At 46.9% G+C, this 14124-nt stretch overlaps 1 protein-coding gene across 5 annotated transcripts in view; it reads left to right on the forward strand.

Annotated features, from left to right (window-relative positions):
- The first annotated feature begins 309 nt into the window (after positions 1 to 309).
- Positions 310 to 14124, forward strand: part of FERMT2 (FERM domain containing kindlin 2) — a 53307-nt gene continuing 39492 nt past the window's right edge. For 2 of the 5 annotated variants that reach the window (XM_069949370.1, XM_069949372.1), the window contains exons 1-2: positions 310 to 576; positions 2828 to 2994. In XM_069949370.1, the coding sequence (XP_069805471.1) occupies positions 2838 to 2994 (157 nt within the window). In that variant the 5' untranslated portion in view covers positions 310 to 576; positions 2828 to 2837. Of the gene's footprint in view, positions 577 to 608; positions 701 to 2827; positions 2995 to 14124 lie in introns of those variants that run through there. The other 3 variants (XM_069949373.1, XM_069949374.1, XM_069949371.1) reach the window with 2 other exon arrangements.

The raw sequence follows: 14124 nt of genomic DNA on the forward strand, positions 1-14124 counted from the left end.
ATAACTCCCAGCATGCCGGGCAGCCACAGATTGGGGGACAGGAGAACTATTCTCTTGATGACTTTCTCCAGATGATTGACACTTCTGTAAGAGCTTCTGCAGCAGCCTGTGACCTCCAGCTGCTGGGGGGGGGGGGTCCTCCACATCTGGAGGCCGATGGTGCGCTGTATAACGGGCCCGCAGCCTCCTCCCCTCCCCCTTCCCTCAGATTCCCGGATGTTGGATCCAATCCTGGAGTTTTATTCGCTTCCATATAAGGCAGCGCAGCCTCCTGTGTGAGGGTCCCAGCAACTCCGACAACTTCTCCACTACTCCTGCTCCCCTCTCCTCCCCTTCTTCTCCTCCTCCTCCTCTTCTTCCTCCTCCTCCTTCACTCAATGAACAGTTGTGAGTCTGAGCAAAGAATAAGGGAATAGAGAGGGGAGTGACTGCAGCAGATTGAGCAGCCGTGAGGTGAGGCCGGAGCCTGGGGGACTCCATTACTGCACCGGGGACAAGCTGCTGCCTCCTCCTCCTCCTCCCTGGAGCTTCCTGACGGAAACATTATAACATTATCCCAAGCCCAGGAGAATAGAGGTAAGTGTGCACTCACTGCCTGCCCCATAGATGCATCCTCTCCTGCCTAGTCCTCCCCTATGGAAAGTTCATCTTCCCCCAGGCTGGAAGCAGACAGACCGGTTGGATAAGTTGGAAGGAACAGGTGAACAACGGTCTGCAAGGAGGATAATGTGTGTGAACAGCTGCATGGCCAGAGAGGGATCCAGGGAGAGGGATCCAGTGCATCATGGAGAGGGATCCTGGGCTCCAGGGAGAGGGATCCAGTGCATCATGGAGAGGGATCCTGGGCTCCAGGGAGAGGGATCCAGGGCTCCAGGGAGAGGGATCCAGGGTTCCAGGGAGAGGGATCCTGGGAGAGGGATCCAGGGCACCATGGGGAGGGATCCAGGGCACCATGGGGAGGGATCCAGGGCTCCAGGGAGAGGGATCCAGGGCTCCAGGGAGAGGGATCTAGGGATCCTGGGCTCCAGAGATACAAAGTAAGTGAGAGGGATCTTACTATAAAAGAGGAGCGGGAGAGGGATCCTGGGCTACAGGGGAGGAAGAGGAGCGGGAGAGGGATCCTGGGCTACAGGGGAGGAAGAGGAGCGGGAGAGGGATCCTGGGCTACAGGGGAGGAAGAGGAGCGGGAGAGGGATCCTGGGCTACAGGGGAGGAAGAGGAGCAGGAGAGGGATCTTGGGCTACAGGGGAGGAAGAGGAGAGGGATCCTGGGCTACAGGGGAGGAAGAGGAGCGGGATCTTGGGCTACAGGGGAGGAAGCCCTGGACTAGGTGGGGTTGCTGGATTGGTCAGTTCCACTTTAAAGACACACACACTGCTTCTTCTCTTAGGCCATATGTCACACATGTATATATGTATGTATATGTGTGTATAATGGTTATTTACAGTATACAGACAAGCAGGGCTGAGAGGGAATGCTTGGATTTGTAGTGCCACAGCAGGGCTGACAGGGTGTACTTGGACTTGTAGTCCTACAGCACTGCCATATGGTGCTCTCCAGTGCATAGACGGTTGTGTCATTGTAATGTACAGCAAATATACAGGCAGGGCTGACAGGGCAGAAGCTGCTGTAATGTAATCCGCTAGATATTCACTATACATGCATAGCTGGTGGGGGTGCTGGGACTTGTAGTACTACACTAAAGTACCATCTCTACTTCTTTAGTGTGTAAGCTGTAAAGGTCCGAGAGGTTAGTTGACATGTCTTTATAGCATGAATAGCAGGTCATGCTTGGATTTGTAGTTCGACAGCAGCTAGAGTAGCCATGGGATCTCTATACAAGCATGCCTGGCAGGGTGTGCTGGGACTTGTAGTACCATAACTGCTTAGAGTGTAAGGTCAGAATCTTAGGAGCTATAGGATACATGGCAAGGCATGCTTAGACCTGTAGTCCCACAGGAGCTTGTAGAGCACAGGGTCTTTAGCTTGTAATGGGAAGGCCCTTGTTTCATTGTGTGTGTTTATACATATATATATTATTGATTGTGTTGTTTACATCTTATTGTTATATATGAATAATATATATATATATATATATTTATTTTTTTTTATTTACATCATGCTGTTATGGTATGTTGTGTTTTTTTTTTTTTTTGCATGTTATATACATGTAGGATATCATGTTATATGAAGAATAATATGTTTGTAGTTCTTTTAGGTTTACATCATGCTGTTATGGTCTTTGCATGGTATATACCTATAGGCTATAATATAATATGTCCGTAGTCTTTGTTTGGTATTTTATATCGTTTTTGCCAGGTGTCATATGAAGGACACCATAATGTTTGTGGCTTTCGGTCGTCATGCTGTCATGTATAGGATGATCTTATAATATGGCCATGTGCTTTCTGTGACCGGCCTGTCACTAAATCTTTGTTCCCCTTTTTTCTGGAGCTTGTTGTACATTTCTGTCCTGCGGTTTTTATTCTCCTCTTGAATAATTTCCTTTCTATCAATGATCTGGGTGTGAAGCCGCTGGGTTGTGGCTCGGTCTCCTCCGCAGTCCTGGGTGGGGATAATAAAATTCTGCTGGGATTTCCCTGTGATTTTTCGGAGTTTCCTTTTGTGTCTTGCATCTTCCCTCGTGTGTGTGATTATATATATTATATATATATATATATATATATATATATATATATATATATATATATATACACACGTTTGGATATCTGATGTTATTGGATACATTAGCAGAGATTTGTTGGTGTGTATTCCATGCAGATAGATGGCTCCTGGCTAATGGGGTTGTCATTTCCTTTCCCTGCAGGAAGGCAGCCATGGCTCTGGACGGTATACGGATGCCAGATGGCTGCTACGCCGATGGAACCTGGGAACTAAATATCCTTGTGACGGATCTGAACCGGGATGTAACTCTCAGAGTGACGGGAGATGTGCACATTGGAGGGGTGATGCTGAAACTGGTGGAAAAACTTGGTAAGTTGCACATGGGTAGGTGTGGCCGGCGGTGGCGGCTTACTGTACTGGGGCCGGGTCGCTCCCATCCCCCCCTCTAAGCTCTGGAATAATGGATTCATTTTGCTTTTTTCACCCTTTTTCTGAATCACTTTTTTGTTCTGCGTCGTCCACCTTGTGCTTTGTGTTCGCTTTTCATCCAGGATTTCTGGTATTTGCCCATGAAGTCTGATAATCACAATGTATCCATGCCTTCCAGCATACCAGGATATTCCCCAACCCGGGCACTGCTGCAAAACTACAAATCCCAGCATGCCCTGACAGCGGCATGCTGGGAATTGTAGTTTTGCAGTGGCGGGAGAGCCACAGGTTGGGGAGCGCTGCTCTGTTGATGACTGTATTAATATATCCAGTCCATTATAAGACAAAGGTCTTTCCGGTGCTGAAGTTTGTTACATTGTATCAGTTCATCTTGCAGAGGATGGAACGCTGAATACAGTTGTAACAGGGTGTGAGGAGTTTCTGTTCTTTCCTGATGGAAATTGCTTAATATGGTGGCTATTAGGGGACTGCGGAAACACCTATTGGTCATAAGAATAGGGGGGGGGGGGGGGTCCCAATCTCCACCCCCCCTATGCCTTGCTCTATTTTAGTTATCCACAGGTGTCAAAACCACAGCTCTCCAGCCAAAGCCTAGGCTTTTGCAAACTTTGCATGATGGAAATTGTGGTTTTGCACCAGCAGGGGGGAGTGCAATTTCCCCCACCCTATCTTGTGGACCCCTTTAAATCCTATGCAAATGTTTCTACCTTTAGTCCAGGGATGCAAATCTTTCTACCTTTGACCCCCAGCTGTTGCAAAACTGCAATTCCCATCATACCTGGACAGCCAAAGCTTTGCTGTCTTTCCATGCTGGGAGACCACCACCTTATAGGATATATAGCAAAGATGGGGAAACGTTAGCCCTCCAGCTGTTGCAAAACCACAACTCCCATCATGCACAGACAGCCAAAGCTTTAGGTTCCCCATTTCTGCTATATATCGTATAAGGTGGTGGTCTGCAGTCTGTGCTAGAGAACTACAACTCCCAGCATGCACAGACAGCTAAAGCTTTAGGTTCCCCATTTCTGCTATATATCGTATAAGATAGTGGTCTGCAGTCTGTGCTACAGAACTACAACTCCCAGCATGCACACACAGCTAAAGCTTTAGGTTCCCCATTTCTGCTATATATCGTATAAGATAGTGGTCTGCAGTCTGTGCTGCAGAACTACAACTCCCAGCATGCACAGACAGCAAAGCTTTGGATTCCCCATCCCTGCTATACATCCTATAATGTGGTGGTCTGCAGTCTGTGCTGCAGAACTACAACTCCCAGCATGCACAGACAGCTAAAGCTTTGGCTGTCTAGGTCTGATGGGAATTGTAGCTGGGGGGGGGGCAAAGGTTCCCTATCCCTGCTTTAGTCCTTCTAATACTCTGGTTTTATATACTTTACTATCAGTTATTGCGTCCTGTCCTCCATTGCCGTGTGTAGTTTTCTTTGAACGTATGAGGCTCGTTCTTTCTGGGAGACTTGTGCGGCCGTCAGCGTATAAATGGCTGAATACACGATTCGCACCCGGCTAAAGTAAACACGTCAGATACCAGGCTGTCTGCTGTATGTGCACACAATGGGGCGGCGTGTGTTAATCCGCGGCCTATCTCCTGCAGCCGGAGTGATGTGCACCGCAGACCTGTGGTGGCTGTTAAGTTCTCTGATATGGCGGTGAGTCACCGGGGCTAGGTGATATAGCGGCTGGATAACGGTTTATATCATGGCTGCATGGAAATAGATGGATGTCTCTGAGCTTGATCAGTATACAGCTGTTCCCATTAACAGATATATAATATATATACATATTGGGGGAGATTTATCAAACATGGCGTAAAGTGAAACTGGCCCAGTTGCCCCTAGCAACCAATCAGATTCCTCCTTTCATTTTCCAAAGAGTCTGTGAGGAATGAAAGGTGGAATCTGATTGGTTGCTAGGGGCGACTGAGCCAGTTTTATTTTACACCATGTTTGATAAGTCTCCCCCTATATACGTACATGCTGGACAGGGGAAGAAAGCTGAATATCAGGGATCCGTCTATCCCGACCCTGCCCTCCATCTTGGCTGTGGCTTACCCCATCTTCTCTTCATTGGAATCATATGCGTGCTTGGTCAAGCTGAGCGTGCACATACAGAATTATTAGGAAAGTTGTTGGGTGAACTGGCCGACTTAAAGGGGTGTTCCATGTTAAAACTCTTTAGTGTTGGATCCCTGTGTGGGTACTCTGACTGTATTCTTGAGAGCGGAGACTTGAGTCATTTGTTGGTGGGATGTTACATAACAAGGCCCTGCTGCCCATTCTTGAGGTTTTAGGGGTGTCCTAGAGGTTGGACCCCCACAGTCTGACTTATCCCCTATTCTGATTAAGTTTTATCTACCCCTTTAAGCTTTTGCTCTTTTCATCCAGTGGTGGTTTATCTCCTGCAGTAACAAAGGAATCCAACATGTCCCAATCTTCTTTTTCTGGGAGAAGAAGGGGAGACAGTGGGGGCACCACCATACACTTTTTTTAGTCATCTCATCCTGTAGACATCATAATTTTTTTCACCTCTTATGTATGGGCACCTTCAGACGTTGGCTGCTTTTCTCTTCCTGTAGAAAGCTCAGCCTGTCTGCCTGTCTCTAACCCTGTACAGCAGTGACATCAAACATGCAGCTTTACAGCTGTTGCAAAATTACAATGCCCATCCTGCCTGGACAGCCAAAGCGATAGCTTTGGCTGTCCAGGCATGATGGGTATTGTAGTTTTGCAACAGCTGTAAAGCTGCTCATTCACGATTAATGGTAACCGGCACTTCACTTAATGCTGCATTGCATCTGGTTAACCTCACTTGTAAAAGGGTCTTCAGGGGGTCCGGAAAAGGTTGGAGGGAGTGCGGGGAGGTGGTGACCAGTGTTAGAGGAGATGGACGGTCTGTCCGTAGAGCGAGCTGTGGATGGAAAGACTTCACCCGATGTATGGCCGCTTGTCTTAAGGCCGCTCCCGAGAACAAATCATCTGGAAGAAACGTTAGGAGAACATCAACGCCGTTTTATTTCCACTCCACCCATCATCAGCGAATGAGAAGTATGCATACAGGCCCTGCCAGGCGGTGGTCAGTCTTTGGCTGGCGGGAGCACGGTGGCGTCCAATGAGCGGTGGAAAACAAAGTTATTTCTGTAGATTTTTCTAAGTGCGCCTGTTATGTAATGTGTACCGGCCCTTTAAGAATAGGAGTCTTCTGAGAGATGCAGCGGGGATAATGACAATTTAAAGGGATTAGTCAAACGTGACGGCTTTGTTCTGAAAATGGTGCCACCCCTCCATTACTGGCTATTTCATATACCGCAATAGCAGACACCATCCATGGACACCATTTTTTTTTTTTTCTTCGTTACAATCCCTTTAAGGTCTGTTCCCTTTAAGCCACAGTCTGTGTGCTGTCATACAGGTGCAGTATGTGCACTGATAATCTTCCTTCTACCACCCCACTTAAAGGGGTACTCCGGCAAAAATCTTTTTCTTTCAAATGAACTGGTGTAGAGTTTTATATAGATTTGTAATTTACTTCTTTTAAAAAAATCCAAGTCTTCCAGTACTTATCAGCTGCTGTATGTCCTGCAGGAAGTGTTGTATTCTTTCCAGTGTGACACAGTGCTCTCTGCCGCCACTTCTGTCCATGTCAGGAATTGTCCAGAGCAGCAGCAGTACCCCATAGAAAACCTCTCCTGCTCTGGACAGTTTCTGACATGGACAGAGGTGGCAGCAGAGAGCACTGTGTCAGACTGGAAAGAATACACCACTTCCTGCAGGACATACAGCAGCTGATAAGTACTGGAAGACTTGGATTTTTTTAAAAGAAGTAAATTACAAATCTATATAACTTTCGGAAACAAGTTAATTTGAAAGAAAAAATATTTTTGCCGGAGTACCCCTTTAAGGATTCCGGTGTTCTTTGCCACCCTATATAAACAGTGAAGACTCTATGGGATCCCCAATATAACTCTATACAAGAAGCAGCAGTGCTGACTGTGGGCATGGGGTGGCTACTAGGACACGCTGTTGGTAGCCATGGGTGTGGATCTGACTCCTTCTCCTATCTGGACACCCGCATTGCCCCGTTCTGCCCCATTGCTGCAGCACTACTGTATTTCTGGTTGTGATGTCAGGTCGGGGATTGTGCACGGCGGCTGACAATGGCCTGGATGGAGTCCGCTGCCTTTAGGAAGCCGTCACATCCAGGACGTCAGCACTTGGCACCATAGTGACAATGACATTTGCTCCTTTGTACACTGATAAGGGATTTGCAGTGTCTGAGCTGCAGTGTCGTTACATTATCTGCAAAAAGCCGGAACTATAACCAACCTTCTATTGATTTAGATAATGCTGATCTACTGTCTATGCCAGGGATGGGGGACATTTGGCCCTCCAGTTTTTGCAAAACTACAACTCCCATCATGCCTGGGCAGCCGAAGGCTGTCCAGGCATGATGGGAATTGTAGTTTTGCAACAGCTGGAGCACCAGTGGTTCCCTATCCCTGATCCATATGGGGACTGTCTATTGACCCCCACGTCTCTGGGTCAGGAAGGAGATCATATGGGGTTTAGCATTACATGGTCATAACGTGCACATGTGATTGTTGCCATAATTCCTATAATCCAGCATTTGATAGTCCAAAATTCTTAAAGGGGTACTGCAGCGAATTTTTTTTTCTTTCAAATCAATTGGTTTCAGAAAGTTTATATAGATTTGTAATGTACTTCTATTTAAAAATCTCCAGTCTTCCAGTACTTATCAGCTGTTGTACGTCCTGCAGGAAGTGGTGTGTTCTCTCCAGTCTGACACAGCGCTCTCTGCTGCCACCTCTGTCCATGTCAGGAACTGTCCAGAGCAGGAGAGGTTTTCTCTGGGGATTAGCTGCTGCTCTGGACAGTTCCTGACATGGACAGAGGTGGCAGCAGAGAGCAGTGTGTCATATTGGAGAGAATACACCACTTCCTGCAGTACATACAGCAGCAGATAAGTACTGGAAGGCTTAAGCTTAAAGGGGCTGTCCAGGCTTAGAAAAACATGGGTACTTCCTTTCAGAAACCGCACTGCTCTTGTATGGAGCTGAATTGTAATACCACACACAACCTGAGAACAGGGATGGCGCTGTTTTTGTAAGAAAGCAGACATGTTTAAATCTGCGGCCGCCATAATCAGTGGAAGTTTTCTAAGTCATGAAAGGGAAAGGAGAAGTCTTGTGATGGTGCCGTCCGTGCCCCCTGTGAGGGTGGGGGGCCGCCATGTCTGTGTTATTTTTACACCATCCCTGAACCCGTCAAGGTGACTTCTTTGGGGCTGAAAATAAAGCCATGAGTCTGCAGAAATGGCGTCAGCAGCGTCGGCCCCAGCAGCTGACACAGGGATCGTTCTTGCCCCCTCTCCGAGCTCCTTACTGTGACGCTGCTGGCATGAATGGGCTGTCTGTCTGGCGGCACGAGGAGGAAATATTTACTGCGCTTCACGTAATGGGTGCGGAATCCGGAAAATCCACAGGGACCCGAATCCGTTGTCTATAAAGTGACCCCTGTCTGTGCTGTGTGAACAGAGCTGTAACCCCTGCGCTTCAGTGGACAATCTGTGTATCGTGTATCATTTATAATGCTGGGGTCATAGGTGGCATTTAAAGGGATTGTTCACCAAAATTATTTTCATTCAAATCAACTTGTGCCAGAGATTTGTTATTTACTCCTAAAAAAAAATCTGCTGCAAGGTCAGTCAACAGCAACCCCATGTATAAACAAGCACCAGACATCATCCACACTGCGGTTCTGCTGCATTTGGGAGTGGGGCTTAAAGGGATTGTTTACCCAAAATTTTCTTCTTTCAAATCAATAATGATTTACTTCTATTAAAAAAAAAATCTCCAGTCGTCCAGTACTTATCAGCTGCTGTATGTCCTGCAGGAAGTGGAAGATTCTCTCCATTCTGACAGTGCTCTCTGCTGCCACCTCTGTCCAGAGCAGGAGAGGTTTTCTATGGGGATTTGCTGCTGCTCTGGACAGTTCCTGACATGGACAGAGGTGGCAGCAGAGAGCACTCTGTTAGACTGGAGAGAATACACCACTTCCTGCAGGACATACAGCAGCTGATAAGTACTGGAAGACTGGAGATTTTTTTTTTAATAGAAGTAAATCATTATTGATTTGAAAGAAGAAAATTTTGGGTAAACAATCCCTTTAAGCCCCACTCCCAAATGCAGCAGAACCGCAGTGTGGATGATGTCTGGTGCTTGTTTATACATGGGGTTGCTGTTGACTGACCTTGCAGCTTGTCACATTAGTGATAGGAGATGATAATCGCCCCCCCCCCCCCAGCACTTATCGCCCAGCAGTTTTCTCCTCTCACTCCGATGCATTAACTCCCGGGATAATTGGGCTTTGTAGCAGCATTTTACTTAATTCATGGAAAATGGCATCCGCTGTGTGTTACTGTAAGTGTAATGGTTCCTAGAATGTGAAGGAGCAGCTAACCTCTAAGTGATACTAGGAAGTGGCTTTATGGTGTGTGATAGACGTGCGTTACTGCGGGGAGGGAGCAGGTCCCTGGGCTGTAGGCTACTATTTATATCCAGTTATTGGGGAAACTACAACTCCCAGCATGCCCTGGGTGACAGTGACCGGTTACGATCCTATTCATTGATGGGATTATTTAAAATTAGAAGAAAAAACATGGCTGCTTTCTTCTAGTAACAGCGCCTCCCCTGCCTGTGGGTTGCATCTGGTAATGCATCCTGGCTCCATTAAAGTGAATGGGTCTGAGCTGCAGCACTAAACACGGGACGGGGATGGAGCCATGTTTGATTCCCATCCTGTACGACCCCTGTAAAGGTCTGCCGTTTGTTTGGACGTTCTCCTTCCTCCTCTCCATTGTTGTAGTGGGTCGCGGGAAGCCGGCCGTACGCGGTAATTGTGGAGCTTGCAACAATTTCCAGGTCAAGTGGATGTCAGTGAATATTCTAACAAATGTCCTCGTCTGCTTATTGACTTATGCACTAGAGGACAGTCATCCGGATTTAATTTCCACAGCGGCACAGAGTATTTAAGTGATCCGTATGTGTATTGCTGCTTGATTCCATGTGCCGGCTGATGCGGCATTTACAGCCTTGTATCTGTGATCTCGTACCGTCTCTTTAATTAGTGATTGGATTGGCCTGTCATCGCCGCCTCACTTTGTCCTCCTCCTCGTCTTCTCGTTTGTACCCCCTGACCTCTGGGAATATGGCGCTGTGTATTACACCCTCCGCCAGTAATCTCACTAATGGCTTCTCCCATAGTCTATGAATAAAACAGACGGCTTTATTGATTCCTCTCCTAGATGAGAGGCTGGAAGCTTCGCTGCGTCCTCCACACGAACAATAGAAGAAAACTGCGGTCACAGGACAATCAGCTGGTCATTAGCCAGTACAGGGCCGGCGGTCAGGTGTCAAGTGCCATCTCTGCAGGGGGTGAGGAGTTCCCTAGTAACACAAGTGTGTATGAGGACATAGTGTCGTATCTGAGGGGGGGGGTTCCATCCGGACACTAAGGGCCCTATTACACGGGACAATTATTATTCGAAAAATCGTTGAATCATTCGGATTTTAGCGATGGTCATTTAATCGTTGTCTGCTATTACACTAAATGATTAACGAGAAATCGTTGGTTGTTTGATAGAATTTGGACCTATTTTTATCGATGATCGTTCGCATGGAATAAGACGTAGTTCGCAAGACGACTATTAATCATTTGAAAAACCGCTTCGTGTAATAGTACCCTAACACTGGGGGGGTCTTTCATCCAGACACCAACACTGGGGGAAGGGGGGCTTTACATGGTTCCATGCTGACCCCAACACTGGGGGGTTCCAGCACTGCACATATGAATGCCCCCGTAATTATCGTCTATGGGAGTGCTGACGAATGCCAGATACAGTGCTCTGCCATCTTTGGCGCTCTCTCATAGCATAGGCGATGAATTTTTTTTATGCATTGTGATACTACCCATTCACCCTACGGAGAAGTCCGGCTAGGCAACCAGACACTTTTGCAACCAAAATTATTAATCCAATACAACTATTCTTCCCTAAATCTTTCCTACTATTTTATGTTCTCCAGAGATCTATACGTCTCCATGGTAACAGACTACAAACAAATCAGTGTAGTCTGATCCTCTAACACTGCTCCCTGCCACTACACCGGATGTATATTGGGGTAAATGTGCACCGAGCTGAAGGGGCCCGACGCTTTGACAATACACAGAACTGGTTTTGACTAACTTTCTTTTGACTTTTTGAACTTTTTTATAAGGCCGGGGGTTTATGTGGCTTTTATATACACACGTTTTATGGTGTTTATAGATGGACTGGACCAGACAGGATTTTTATCATGTAGAAGTGTTCTCCGCTTCCTGAGGATGTGAGTCTCGAGTCGTGGACAGTCACCCGTGTAATGGTCCGAGCGGTCTATTGAACAGATCTGTATACTATGTAATCATCGCCTTATATGACGCCGGAGTATTGCGATGAGCTGCGGGGAATGTTTTCAACAACGTGAGCCTACCCCAATACCCTGTGTCCAGATTAGTATCACCATTGGGGCCTATCCATTGGTTCTGCTCTCTCACCTACTGCTGGTGCTCATCCTGATCCTCCTGGTTCCTATACTGCTGACAGATAACTTGAGCTCCGTCATGATGTCCTATTCCCCTCGGGGTTCCTAAATGAATACATTGACCCTGTGACATAGAATCACAGCCCAGATTCCCTCTTCTGATATCTCTCGCATCATATTGTAACCAGAACGGCGGTGTCTCTGTAGATTTTCGTTTTTACGTGAAGTGAAGCCAAGAAACACACGTTGTGGTACAAGGAGGAAGTGAGGTCTCTGGCTTTCCATGAAATGCAATAATGGTCAGTGCATGGTCACATAACCCTGTCAGGAAGGGGGTGGGGGGTGGCCGCCGGTGGACAGGGGAAATGCCTGAGAGTGACACAATCCCTAATATTAGCATGAGCCATAGAGGACTGGAGAGCGCAGATATATAACACTGTCTGTGTGCAGATAGGGGGGGGACTTGTGCATAAGCTTATTGTCCTATATCACTCGGCTCTGATCCTGAGCTTGTCTTCTCTTGTTGTATTCAGAAAGTTCCTGCATCCATTTTTATCGGCTATAGCGCTGTCACAGGGTCACCCAGACTTCTAGTATGGTGCATAGCCCCTGCTCCATCGAATCCCATAAATGGCGTACAGTTTGCACTAGCAGGCCCGGACTGACAATCTGGCACACCGGGCAAATGGTCGGTGGGCCACCCAAGTCGCCAGTCTGTATGGCGCCCGGGATGTACAATAAAATTAAAGTCTTTAGTATGTGTAGGGATGTACATGGCTGCACTAGGGCCAGTAAGTTTATTAACCTACTACTACTCCCAGCATGCTGGGTGCGGAGACACACGCCTATGGCTAAAACGAAGGGGCAAAAGCCCCCAGATTAGTCTAGACTAGTGTTTTTCAGTCTGTCTTTCCAGCTGCTATCAGGACATGATTGGAATTGTAGTGCTACGACGAATGGAGAGCCACAGACTGGGGAACAAATTATGGGGAATAGTTCTGGCAAGTCTGGAGAGTCGTCTTGTTCGTCAATGGAGAATAGAAGTCTATAGAACAATGCTGTCCAACTCGTGGCCCTTCAGCTGTTAAAAAAACTACAACTCCCAACATGCGCTAGGCAACCTGCAGCTCTCCAGCTGTTACAACACTACAACTCCCAGCATTGCCTTGACAGCCTTTAGCTTGGACTCTTGGCGATTTCGTGCACCCCACCCTGTGCAATAACCTTAGTGCCAAAAATGCAAAATATCAGTCGAGATTAAGAAACTTTGGAGGCCGTGGAGCTTTGGCCCAGGTCAGCGCTGGAGTAGAGAGACGTGTAAGATTTAGATTGATGAACGGCCATGAAATAAATGTGCAGAGTTCTTACAGATTGGCAGTAAGTGGAGTCGGCCTTCCGGAGCGCACAGTCTGCAGGTGTCCGCTATTCCCGCACCTGCTGTAAATTTTTGGGCTGTACATATTTTTGGAGCTACGTAATGCTGCTGATGAGGTGTTCCTGCCGTCCCGCCATGGACCCGTCCGCCATTCCAGGTAACGTAATTGTGCAGCGTTTCCTCAGCTCGCAGCTCAACGTTTCCCAGAGGAGCCAGGAAGATTGCCACATGGCGGAAATTCCTTGCTCTCGGCCATGATGGAATTTGTAGTTATACAACAACCTGAGGGTCAGTCGAATGGCTGCCCCCGACCCTTATATGCCAGACACGTCGCCCAGTAAATCCTTTAAGTCATGTACAATTTTGTAACAATTCTCATTAGTTCAATGTATCTAAATCGTAGGATCAGACTACAGATGGTTGGTTTGTAGTCTGTAGTCATGGAGATGCAATTTTTTTTTCTTAATAGTATTGGATGCTCTGGAACAGTATACACAGTTGGTTGCAGATTCCGGACCCATCGATTTTTGCCTGATAGGTGACAACCCTAACCTATTAGACATAGGAGAGTCTGAAGTGTTAAGTGGTCTAAGGTTGTCATGGTCGTCTGGCTTTAGCCTATTGATCCACTAATATACGCTACCGCAGACTGATCAGGTTTTCAATAATAATAATAATAATAATAATAATAATAATAATAATAATAATATTATTAAGTTATTTTTCTTCCTAAGAACCCCTTGGCTTCCCTATCTCCCAGTATACATCTCTGGGGTTTGATGCTTCTGTCTCTTTGCTGAAATCTTTCCCTTTAAGGAAGTGGTGAATGTGTCAGCGTCGCTGTTTGTTTTCTGCACTCTTCTTTATTTTTTTTTTGCTTCTCTCTCGGTGTATTCCTTCCTTCCCGCGCTCAGCTGATTGTTTGCGGTAAAATTCATAAAGCGGCGGATCTTGTGCCTGACCCAGAATTGTCCCTCTGATTTTCTGAGGTTCTATATGGGGTCATGTGACTATCACGCTGCTCCTGAGTGACAGGATGACGAGGAGCGTCCAGGAACAAAGAG

Source organism: Dendropsophus ebraccatus, chromosome 13 (assembly GCF_027789765.1).
Source record: "Dendropsophus ebraccatus isolate aDenEbr1 chromosome 13, aDenEbr1.pat, whole genome shotgun sequence".
Lineage (NCBI taxonomy): Eukaryota > Metazoa > Chordata > Amphibia > Anura > Hylidae > Dendropsophus > Dendropsophus ebraccatus.